The 13050-nt window shown below is 32.1% G+C and overlaps 1 protein-coding gene across 3 annotated transcripts in view; it reads right to left on the bottom strand.

Moving 5' to 3' along the window:
* The window catches only part of LOC118196850 (BAG family molecular chaperone regulator 2), a 32987-nt gene extending 20821 nt beyond the window's left edge, over positions 1 to 12166 (bottom strand). Inside the window, exons 1-2 of one of the 3 annotated variants that reach the window (XM_035368334.2) lie at positions 12104 to 12166; positions 7071 to 7370 (exon numbers count right to left, since the gene is read on the bottom strand). In XM_035368334.2, coding sequence (XP_035224225.1) covers positions 7071 to 7370; positions 12104 to 12116 — 313 coding nt within the window. In that variant the 5' untranslated portion in view covers positions 12117 to 12166. Of the gene's footprint in view, positions 1 to 7070; positions 7371 to 11329; positions 11439 to 11775; positions 11894 to 12103 lie in introns of those variants that run through there. The other 2 variants (XM_035368335.2, XM_035368336.2) reach the window with 2 other exon arrangements.
* Positions 12167 to 13050: the final 884 nt, after the last annotated feature.

The following is a 13050-nucleotide window of genomic DNA, read 5'->3' as shown; positions in this document are numbered from 1 at the left end:
TGAAATAGTTCTGCATGGAACAAGAAATGCTGGTGGGGGTCTCTTCAAAGCCGTGATGAAGACCTTAGTCCCTGAAACTCACATTGACATCAACATGACTGAGAATAATGAATCAACTCTCCAACTTTATCATGAACGATGGGGTCACCAAGATAAAAAGCATGTAAAGGCCATTATAGAGAAAGAGTTGAATATTAAGATTAAGTCTGATATGAAATTATGTGAAGCTTGTGTATACGGAAAATCCCACCGTTTAAAGTTTGGAACCAGGAAAGCGGTTACAAAAGCTGGAGAATTGTTCTCGACAGATATTCGTGAGCCATTTGATCAGTCATTTAGGAAATACCGTTACTTTGCAATCTTCAAAGATGCCTACACCAAATTTCGATACTGTTTTTTCTTAAAGCACAAATCAGAAGTAAAAGATGTGCTTGAAAATTTCATAGCTCACGCTAAGAACTTAGGGCATACAGTTAAAGAAATGCTCAGTGACAATGGTGGAGAATTTGACAACCAAGCTGTTCGCAAGATCTTGAACAAGCATGGAATCTCCCAGAGGCTCACAGCTCCATATACACCAGAACAAAATGGCAGTGCTGAACGAGAGAACAGAACAGTCCTAGAAATGGCCAGAACTCTCAAATACTCGAATGAGGAAGTGGACTTTCCAGCTTTCCTATGGGCAGAGTTCGTCAGTACTTCAATTTATATATTAAATAGGATGGGGAAGTCTTCAGTTCCTAATTCAAGCCCTTATGAATTATGGATGGGAAAGAAACCCAGAATAAAACACATGCACATCATTGGATCGACTTGCTATACTCATATCCCAGTTCAGAAGAGGAGAAAGATGGACAAAAGGGCAACTAAAGACTATCTCCTTGGGTATGATGGAGATGAAAGGTACCGTATTTACATCAAAGAAACCAGTACAGTAGTCTGTTCCCGAGATGTCATATTTGAAGAGAAACCTTCCATGACTGGAAACATTATAACATTGCACCCACAACAAGTTTCTGGAAGAAATTCATCTCAAGATGATGAAGTTGAAAATAAAGTAATAGACGAAGGCCCTCAACAGGAAAAGAAGGAGGTGGAGGATATACCAGAAAAAGAGACTCGACCCAGAAGACAAATTTCAGCGCCTAAGTGGACAAAGGATTATATCATGGAAAATTCAGAGATTTATGAAGAAAATCCTCCAGAAATAAATGGAATTACAAGTGGAATGCAGTGCAGCTGACAATCCGAGAAACAGAAATATGAAGGCTCAACACCCAAGAAAGCTTTCCAGAATGATCCTGAAACTTTAGAAGAGGCATTAACTAGTCCAGATGCAGAAAAATGGAAGTTAGCCATGGAAGAAGAGTTGGAAAATTTAAAACGAAATGAAACTTGGGACATAGTGCCTAGGCCAGAGGGAAGGAAAGTTGTGAAATGTAAGTGGGTCTTCAAGAGAAAACTTAACAAAGATGGACAAGTGGAAAAATATAAAGCTCGTTTAGTTGCTCGTGGCTACACCCAAGTCGAAGGAATTGACTACAAAGAGACGTTTTTCTCCTGTAATAAAAACAAAATCAATTAGAACTTTATTAGCATTCTCAGTTGAGCAAGACTGGCAGGTTCATCAACTTGATATTACTGCAGCCTATTTAAATGGAAGACTGGGTGAGAAAATTTTCATGGAACAGCCACCAGTGAGTCTGCATGAGAAAACACACAGAGAAGTTTGCTTGCTAAAGAGAAGCCTTTATGGACTTCATCAGTCTGGGAGAGAATGGAATATGTGCCTTGATAAATTTCTGAAATCAACGAGCCTAACAAGATGCAGAGCAGATCCTTGTGTTTACTTCAATAAAGAAAAGGAGTTAATTGTAGGTGTGTATGTAGATGATCTTCTTGTAATGTCCAGCAAAGAATTCATCATTCAGGAATTTAAGGATAATATTGCAGCTACATTTAAAATCAAGGACTTGGGAGAAATACATCACCTTCTTTCAATTAGGATAGGCAGAAGGGAAGATAGCTGTGTGACTCTTGACCAAAGTGTCTATGCTAGTGAACTCTTGGAAACAACCAATATGCAAGATGCTAAAAGAGCATCAACACCATTAGATCCAGGTATGAAATATATAACAGCCACTAAGGATAACATGTTGAATGAAGGAGCATTAAAATATAGGCAGGCTGTTGGAGGGCTCTTGTACCTAGCAGGAGGAACAAGGCCAGATTTAGCTTTTGCTACTACTTACATGAGCCAATTCAATAATTGCCCAAGCAAGGAACATTGGGCTGGTGTACAACATATCCTTCGTTACCTAAAACAGACCAAGGAATTAAAGCTGACTTTCCAAAAGACAGGAAAGAATTTGGAAGTGTTTTGTGATTCTGATTGGGTTGGTGATAAGATTGACAGACGATCATTTAGTGGCTATGTGGTGCTACTAGCAGGTGGAGCTGTCTCATGGAGCAGTAAGAAACAACAGACGACTGCAATGTCAACAATTGAAGCTGAGTACCTCTCAATGTGCCACGCAGCCAAGGAAGTACTGTGGTTCCAAAATTTTTTTAAAGAAATTGTGGGAGAACATTTTTTAAACTTTCCACAAAGCATATTTGTTGATAATCAAGGTGCCATTTCTTTAGCCAAAAACCATGTCACTTCCGAGCGTAACAAACATATTGAACTCAGGCATTTTTTCTTGAGAGAAAAGGTTTAAGAGAAGTTGTTAAACTTTACGTATGTGGCTTCCAGTTCACAAAGAGTGTGCAAAAGAAAGCCTCGTTCAATCAAAGGTTCTCTGTAGGACTGAGGGAAATTTAATCAAGGGGGAGTGTTGCAAATAACTTTTATTTGTGATAATATTTCCCATTTGTATTTTTCAACATGTGTGGCAACACGCTTTTTATATTTTTCTCTTGGCAACATTTTTTTAGTTGTTGTCACTGTTTTACTTTACCATGTAAAATTTACTGTACTTGCGCCATTTTGTGTTTCAATATATGTTAATTTAGATGAATCTCTGCTTATTTATTTGTCTCCATTCCTAACGTTACTCTTCATCATTATCTAGCATGGCTTCAAAGAGGACAAAACTAACATTAAAACAAAAAGTTCCTGTAATTCATGTAGCACAATGTGAAAAGATTAGTTTGAGAGATACAGGACAAAAAATTGGAATAAGTAAAAATCAAGCAAGTCATATGCTAAAAGACAGAGAAGAAACAAAAATATTATGGATTACTAATTCAAAATAAACATTCCAAAATCGTAAAATTTAGAAAAACTGAAACATATGAAATTGATACAGTAGCATTCAATTGGTTTTGTTCTGTAAGAGCAAATAATATTCCTGTAAGTGGAATATTCTAGAAAGAAAAGGCAGAAGAAGTTTCGGAAAGTTTGAGACTACAGAGCTTCAAGGCGTCTAATAGTTGGTTAGTTAAATTTTGAATTTATGTAAAAACATAACATTATTTTGACGACTATTTGTAATGAATAAAAATCTGTAGGTATGCAACATGTAACAGCCTGGATTAAAAAAGTAAATGAAATTTTTGAAGTATATGAAGCAAAAACATCTACAGTGAAGACGAAATTGGATTATTTTATTGAGATTTTTCTAATAAAACTCAATGCTTCAAAGAAGAAAAGTGAAAGCTTCAAGTAAACATCTCACAGTGCTATTTTATTATACATGGAATGAGAGTTTGAGCAGCCACTTACATTTGGAAACGCAAAAAAATTAAGTTGCTTGAAATGCATCCATTCGAAAATTTTATTAGTTCATAGGAAATAGAATAAAAAGTCTTGGATGATGTAAAGCACAATTTCAGAATGGTTGACTGCTCTTTGCTTCTTTCACCAGCCTTCCTAAATGCAAAATCGAAATTGGTGTTCTCCCAACCTAAGGTAATATTAGTAAAACAGCTTTTGGTACAAAACCTGTAATACTGCTACTACAGCCTTGCTTCATGGTTCATTGAAATGTTCTTTGTCAAGCTGTCATAAAATTGTGTTAAGCACCATTTTAAGAAGGCAGGCTTTGAAATTCCAGTTTTGAGTGACCTCAGTGAAATACTAATAAAGAAAATTATTTATTTTAACTCGCTAAAATAAGTGACAGCGCTCAAATGTAAGAATATTATGAAATCTTGTGTATCAAATACACTAAAGGAGACATTAAAAACTTTTATTTAAACTGTAGTTTATGTTAGCTTTAACAAAACTAGTTTGGAAAGCAGTCAGGAAGACGAAGAAGAGCCAGACAAAAAATGTCACATAAAAAAATTACAGATGCCTTAAAATGCACCTTATAATTAAAAAATTCATGATAAGAGCTGGTGACAGTGAAGGACTTAAGATCAGTGACTTTTAACATCAAATGTTTTAAAAAAACGTGCAACTTTCCAACAAGCTCATGCAATGGATTATTTTCAATATATTTGCAATAATTAAACCTTTTTAACTTATAATTTTCATTTTTCTTTAAGTTAAAGTTCAAATGAACACCTCTGACTAAGTTACTTATTTAAACATAATTTATCCAAACTGAATTTCTAATTAAATTACATTTTTTTAGTTTGTAGCCTCTGAAGAAAGGACACCTCTATTTCAGAGACAAAATGTCTGGCCCAGTTCGCATCCCTTATTGGGAGGCACTACTGTATGTTCAAAAATCATTTCAGTCAGCTCAAAAATGTTGTTTGTCAACTTAATACCATGACAAAATTTTTTTTTCAATTTTCTTAATGCCAAAACATAACGTGAAGAAGAAAAACGATTACGGTGATCCATCTATGCATGCTTCTGTTCATAAGCTATAGAAAAACATGCGATTTAACCCACACACATACAAAAACTGAATTACATATGAATCTTAAAAATTTAGTTTATAATGATGAAACTACTCTGCACCTAAATAATTTTACACTTTAAAGATAGACTTATACTGAATTCCTTCCAAGCACATGGCATTTTTGTGCAAAATTTATGTTAAAGTATAAAACTTAACAATTCCTGGCATTCTTTTTATCCAGTCACAGAAAACTCAACTGAAAAAGGGTGATGATCTAACTTTAAAAAAAAAAAAAAAACCTCTTTTACATGTCTCCTAAGAAACAGACAGTTATTGTGTACATGAAGTAAAAACTTCAAAGAAGACCTTCTCAAGCCCAATTCTTTAAAATGAACTAATTTTTGTTCAATTAATTTCTAATGCCTCAGTATCAATCTTATATCATTTGCCAGTCCATATTATATCATGCAATTTGTGAATAATAACATCAATAATTGCTGTTTCTACCTGTTTGCTTTTGAAGGTGTCATATTTTATTTACATCTTAGAACATTTTATGTCCCTCAAATACACTCTGATATTTTCATGGCATCTTCCTCATATGTCATTTTCTACAATTCTAACATTTCAGTAGCTCATCTTTCAATCATGCAAAATTTCATGCTAGTTTAATACTCTAAATTTCAGTTGCCTATTTTTATACCAAAGTACACATGCATGTATACCTATTTCCTACCAAGTATACAACCTAATTCATAGTCCCATCTGCCTCTATCAGCTTGAAATTTAGGCACATATTAAATTTCATATTTTGACAAGTGAAATTATAAATCTAGATACTAAATTTTTTAAGTTCTAGATACTAAATTCCCCATATACTTATGTATTATTCCAGTAAATGTGAACGCTGAATACCATCGAAACATAAAAATTAGCAGAGATTGCACCAGTGGTTCCTAAGGAATTCTGTGGGAACTCTCTTTTAATAATAAACAATCAATATTCGAACCAATCTGTTTGTGCATTTTGTAAAAATTTTGTTAGTTTCTAATACTTCATGAGGCCTGCCGATTTTACCTGAAGCAATGCTTAGAATGTATAAACTTCTAGCAGGTAACTGTTCTAATCTATTACTATTTTGACAGCCACATTTATCTTCATTTCCCATTTTATAACACTGAATTTTATACAACATACAGTTTCCACTTATGAGAAAAGGTACACATCATTACTTCTAAAACAGCTTGATCAATCACGTCATAGAAGTGAAAGACTTTTGTCCCAGGAATTTATATAGTCATATGAACAGAGGACATTCTGAGGTAAACCAATAAACATATTAATATCATAATGCATGTGGCATAGGACAGAAGGTTGGAAAAAAGTGTGTATACATTCAATTTATTCTTTCATTATGGTCAAACCTAGAATAAAACTACTTGTAATCAGCAATTCTCACCATTTGGCTACTTTAAATGCTCGCTCTTAGAACACATAAATATAAAATTTGTATTGTTACTATTATTTTGCACTAATGAAATATTTATAATTTAAGCCTTTCCTATAACTTCTCCTTTCCATTTCCTCACCAGAATGTAAATCATTCAGACAGTATTAAAGCTGAAATTTTTGTAATTATTCGGCTTTGCATTATAGCTGCCATCATTTAAATTGTTATACTTGTGAGCAGTTCTGAGCCAACTTAGTTTTAAATTAAATTATGTAATCTTTGACTGCAGGATTAAATTTTAATTTGAATTTGACTGCTACCTTAAGTTACATTGCCACAAGTGATGGTTGATCTTGCCAAGCACAACAAGAGTATTTTATGTCAAATCTTTTCAACACTTTGTAGTTCTTTTCTGATATAACAATAATTTGTTTATTTAGTTAGGAGTCTGATGTTAGTTTATGCACCCACCAGGAGATCAAACTATATAAATTTACTAGTCTATTTTTTTCTAATATTTGATAATATACTGTTTTGAAAGGAAAGAATATACTCTGACAAATAATTTTCTACATATTTGTTTGTCAAAAAAGTGAAATCATAATATTTACATATGTCATGACCAGTTTAACAGCTCTTATACATGCAATAGTGCATAATAATGCACTTAGTTCATCATTTAAATTCTTAACTAATTTACAGAGTATTAAAACCCTGCAGAAAATGAAACTATGTCTTATTTAAAAGTTATAATGATGGATATAAGAATTTAACAAATTTCTCATCTTTATCTATAGAAACAGCAAAATTTTAATATGTACCTTCAGTCACATACTGTAAATCTTTATTTGACTTGATAGCTGACAAAACTGATAACAATGCTTCACGTTCATTTTCCATGGCAGATGCATGCTCCCTGAGAAGCTCTACACGCTCTTCAATGTGATCAAGCATTTCGACGAGTCTCTGCATCACATGAGGCACAGATTCTGAGCGATGAAATAGTCTATCACTGGAATTTGATGAAGATCTTCCATAACCACTCATTGCATTAATGTCGCTTGTCTCTTTACACAAATTTTTAAAATAAGGATGAGTTCTCCAACAGCCAAAGTTTTTACCTAGAAAAATATATATATAAATGCCCAACACACGTACAGTTGGGGGAATGCATTGCATTAATGTCGCTTGTCTCTTTACACAAATTATTAAAATATGAATGAGTTCTCCAACAGCCAAAGTTTTTACCTAGAAAAATATATATATAAATGCCCAACACACGTACAGTTGGGGGAATGCAATAACAAAGCAGAATTATATTTAAAAACACATATGCCTTTTTACATACTCGAGACAGAAATTCAGAAATAAATATGCTTACACATACAGTTAAAAGCAACGACAAGCTAAAATGTATCATATTGCCCAATTAAAAAAGGATTTATATATATATATACAGTCAAAAGTCGTTAATTCGGACACCCATAATGCGGAATGACCTATAATCCGGACCTCAAAGCTACAAACTTTCTGCGCATGCGTCTCATTGACGCATGCGCGTAAGATCTTTACGGCTGCGAATATGCGTGTGCGCATGCGCATAATACGTTTACGCATGCACGTATAATGTATAACGGACGGTATAAGCTAAGCTAAAATTATCTAATTGAGTTAATGTTGCACATTGCGTTGTTCCTTAATCTTCGAATTGGATCTAGCTTATCATTTTTTGCAGACTGTTAGAGCAATTTAATAAAAGTAAGCTTGAACATTTGATTATGTCAAATAGAATTTCCGATATATATTTACTAATATGTAAAGGATCAACAAAGCGAAAGTATGTTTCGTAGTCCATTAAACAAAAAGTGGAATTGCTGCAAAAAATGGATAAAGGCATAATCCTTTGTTTATCTAACCATTCCGAAATCTGTTTATCAATTTCAACCATTCCGAAATCTGTTTATCAATTTCACGCTGCTCGGCGGGGGGGGGGGGGGGACGCCGGGGCGCGCAATGAATTGGAAGTTGATCTGTCAGCACTATCCTTATCTTCAGGGCAGATGTTTTTATTTCATTTGGCTTATAATTCCTTACTAAATGCAGTATTTCATCTCGATGCACTCCATCTTTGATATAATTTAAATCAATTTCCTCGTCATTATAATTCGCTTCCGATAGTGAAGAAAGTGATACAGAGGTCATTGAAAACGAAAAAATTTTGATTGACAAATTAGTCGGTATTCTCGACAGAGCAATTATAGGACTTCAACAGTGGAACTTTGTAACTGAACAAGAAATTATGTCTGTTTATAGAAATAAAGAGAAAGTATTATCGCATAAAACGAAACAACTTACATTGAAAGAAATGTTTAATAAAGTAAACAAATAAATATTAAGCTTTTTTTTTTTTTTTTTTTAAATTTTGATACCTTTTATATCATAATTGTTCTTTATTTCATAAATTACAGTTTCATATTTTTAATTTTATAATTTCTGCATGCCATCTTACCAGATTTAAACTGATGATCTATAATCCGGAATCGCCGAAGTCTCGATTAGTCTGGATTAACGACTTTTGACTGTATATATAAATAATAAGCTAAACTGAAGTATAGGGGACATGCCATATTTAACAATTTTGTTGTTAGATTATGATCTTGATGTAGTAATCTTATTTTTTGTTTCTGTTATTATGATTTTATCCTGACATTACTATTTTGATTACCAGAGTGAAAGTGGTTATGGGATATTTTTCAGTCATTTCTGATTACCCTTACCCCTGGGGAAAGTATTCACAAGGCAAGGCACTGTATCATCAAAATGCATTTATATGGCAATTCAAGTATGCGTGTAGCAGAAGTGTATTTCAGCACAATGGGATTTCTACAGAGTTTGATGGTAATTTTTTTCATTAGTGTTTTTGCAGTAGTGTACATTTTCTTTCTTTCTTTCTTTCTTTCTTTTTTTTTTTTTTTTAAACAAACTGTAATGGGACTGTGGAGTTTGTCAGGTGACATAGGTAGAACAAAAGTATGTGCAATATTGAATGTGTGCAATTCTTCGATTTTTTATTAAGCAAAAACAAACTGCTATGTATATAAAAAAAACAGCAGGCACAACACCAAATTTCTGCATTTTAAAACCAAAAACAGATCACTGCATACATGGAAAGAACAATATGCACATGCCAAATTTGTATTTTTTTTTTTTTTACAGGAAAAACAGACCACTGTGTATATGGGAAGTACAGCAGCATGTACAATTTTCTGATTCTGTTAACCAGACACACATCACTGAGTATAAGGGAAGATCAACAGCAGCAGAAAAAGATACTCTTATGCTATCGGGGACTGGATTAAGAAATGTATACATGTACGTACATATGCACATACATACATTTCTGAACCTGGTCCTGATTACAGAAGAGTACCCCCCAAAATTACATATCGACATTAGAAAAAAAACTTTCTCACTGCATATCCTGCAATTTTCACGGACTACATAGAAGTAGCAAAATTTGTGCTACCCTCGATTTCCGAGGGGATGCATTTTTTCCATCTATTTAACTGTGCAACTCGCTCTTTTCTCACTCTTAGTTTTATTTCAGCTGTTCTATGATGTTTAATTGTTTATTCAGATCTGGGTTAACAGTTGGTATTAATATTTTCGCAAAATATACAAGCATGTTTTGCTCTATTTTATGTGCTCTTTTCAAAGCTCAAAGATGTTTATAGTTCAACTCTCAATCCCATGAAATTAACACTTGACAGTTTGGTAGCTATATATCACCATATCCCATCAAGAAAGAGCACCCTACACAATGTACTCTTCGTTGTTAAAAAAAAATAAAAAAAAAGGGCAAAGAAATGTAAATTTGGTGCAATGATTGTAAGGTAGGGCTTTGCTTTGAAGTTTATCACACTAAACTTCATTTCTAATGAATTTTTTGTAAGTATTTTGCATATTTTCATTAATATATACGTTTTACCTTTGTATTTCAGAAAATAAATCATATTTTAACCAAGATTAATTTTCAAAATTTTGCTGTTATGTGATTATTTTTCAATTTCAATTTTCTGCCAAACTTTCTTAATGATGTAATTCTATATTAAAAAAGTAGTTTATAAAAAAATTTTGTATATTTTAACACTAAAATATATGTAGATTTAAAATGTGTTATAAAAAAATATGCAATTTTTAAACCTATTTTGATAAAAAAAAATTATGCAGCAAGAGTGTTAAAGATGTTTCTTGCTTTTTACATTTTACTGATTCATTGTTATTATAAGGAATTCTTAGGGTGCTGTCATTTTCCAAATGGTTGTTGCCCTTCATGCATTAACTGAGCAGAAAATTAGTCATGGACAAATTGGCAACTTTTCGGGAAAAGGAGGGTGCTGATATAAAAAGTACCCATTTTTCTCACAATTTTAATGTTCTGCATTTATTGTAAAGTAAATGCAGAATTATATTTTTCATGTAACATATAATTACAATTTAATTATTTATAACTAATCACAGTGTGTATACAATTTTATGCTTTATTTAAGCAAAAACAAATTGCTGTGTAAAAAGGAAAAAAACAGTAATATATCATTTAATATATATAAGGCTTAATCGGTACAATTCTGTTTCTTTAAATGAAAAGCCCCAACTTGCACACGGGGAGAAGAACAGCAGTATATCGCATAATATTTAATGTGTCATATGATAATTATTTAAGGATTCAAATTCATTTTTTAAATTACTACAGGATGTTTCCTTTAGATATGTTTAGAACGTTTGTCAACTTAAGATAAATATCGTTAATTTCACGATCTTTTTTTAAAAAAGTCAACAACTCGCTTCCCATTAGTAACTTTTAAGGCGGGAAAAACAATCCAGTATATTTTAAACAATAGTTTATTATATAAACATATAAAAAAAAATATCATTTCTATGTACTAACACAAAGATTAAAAGTTGGCCTACCAAATAAATTTTACAAATGTTTTTAAATATAGTTAACAAATGCTTTTAAATAAGGTATAAAAAAAGTCCAGACTAATGTTATGCACATTCAATACAAAATTTTACTTACAATCGCCAAACGTATGAAATGGATACAAGGATATAGAACCACATCATAAGTATATGAACGAGAACAAGTCTCTCTTGTAAAATACTAGTTTCTTAACTGTGATCTTTCACTAACAAGATTAGGGAGAGAAAAAGAAACTATTAAGTTGGTATTTCAATCAAAAAATTACTAGTTTGTGAAAATTGCAATACATAAAGAGAAGGGAGACGATCAAATGAAATTATTGCCGAATTCATTCCAATATGCCTACATATAATAGTAATTATTCGTGTCATTAAATTTAAATGGAAAAAACAACATTTAAATTCATGAGCGCCTTCATTTTCCCTTAATAGGCTGATAACAGAATAACGATATTAATAGGAACTACAGATAAACAGGTTAAATCAGCATGCATATATATGTGACTTTATATTTTGAGTGCAGAAGTTAGCATTCTAACTTACTTGTTTAGAAAAACTGTCTAATTTAATAAATCAATTATTAATTTTATTACAGAAATCTCTAAATATTTATACCGACCGCACACACATGTTATCTGTTACAAACAGTTACAGATACAAGATTTTGACATATTGCCAACGAATCATTCTCGAACTTTCTGGATAAACATTTCTAATTTCAATGAGTTAAAAAATAAATCAAATGAACTAAAAAAAAAATTATAATCTAGGAGAAATGGATTTGTTTTATTCTCAGATTTACATCATTTAATAGAATATTATGAATTAATGCAATTGAGAAGAAGCATGAATATAAGAAAACAGTTCCTACTTTTTTGAGCCATTACTTTTTCCCTCCGTTTGCACTCTGAGCTCTCTAGGCACGTTCGATATTTGTCCTTAGTTTTCTTCTAAGAATCATAATTACCAAGAAAGATTTACAAAAAGATAACCTTATCAAGAACCTTTTTCACCACTTGGTGACCGCTGGGTGCGGTCACGTTGTTTTGCGTTCTACTGTTCTTATTTTAAATGTCTAAGATAAAAACTTCCATTCTTATTTTTGTTTGTTTGCCCTTCCCGAAATCATTTCTGCTATAAATAGCAACTATTGTCAGTTAATAATATGTAAGATGCTCATTACTTCCAACATTATACAACACATTGCTCAATACAGCATGAGTTAATTGTTTAAAAAATCCTTTTATCATATTTTACATACTATGTTAAAGCAAAGATTGTTTCATAACACGAGTGCCAAGAATTCAATATGTTTCTAATACGTGTATAATACGTTTACTGCAAAACTTCTAATCCTACTTCACGAACGTATTCTATGATTTGCATTAAAAATAGAATTTAATGGTTTTGATGGTATTTCGCGACAGCTGGTTTAAAATTTATGTTTTTTTTTAAGCCCAAAAGGAACAGTCCAAAATGGGATAATTTGCATCGAAACCCTTAAATGCATTGTAACACTTTTCAAATTGTTACTACCAAATATTATCTCCCTGTATTATATTTAAAGAAATTAAATAATGAAACATAAATGTATGCATGTTTCTCGCATTGTGATAAAACAACGGTACCCAGAGCCATCAAATTTTGGATAACGTAATCCTCATGCGAATATGGGCATCTGAGAGTTCAAATTCGAAATTTGAAATTTGTTTTATTATCGATTTCATATTTTGTAAAACTTTAACAAAATTTTGATTAAGAAACACAACGATTTCAAAGCGAGCAGTGGCAACACTACACGAAAAAAAAAAAATTATC

This window comes from Stegodyphus dumicola, chromosome 7 (genome assembly GCF_044657685.1).
Source record: "Stegodyphus dumicola isolate Sdum_Otavi_A_Nest chromosome 7, ASM4465768v1".
Taxonomy (NCBI): Eukaryota; Metazoa; Arthropoda; class Arachnida; order Araneae; family Eresidae; genus Stegodyphus; species Stegodyphus dumicola.
This window is presented reverse-complemented; position numbering and strand designations above follow the sequence as displayed.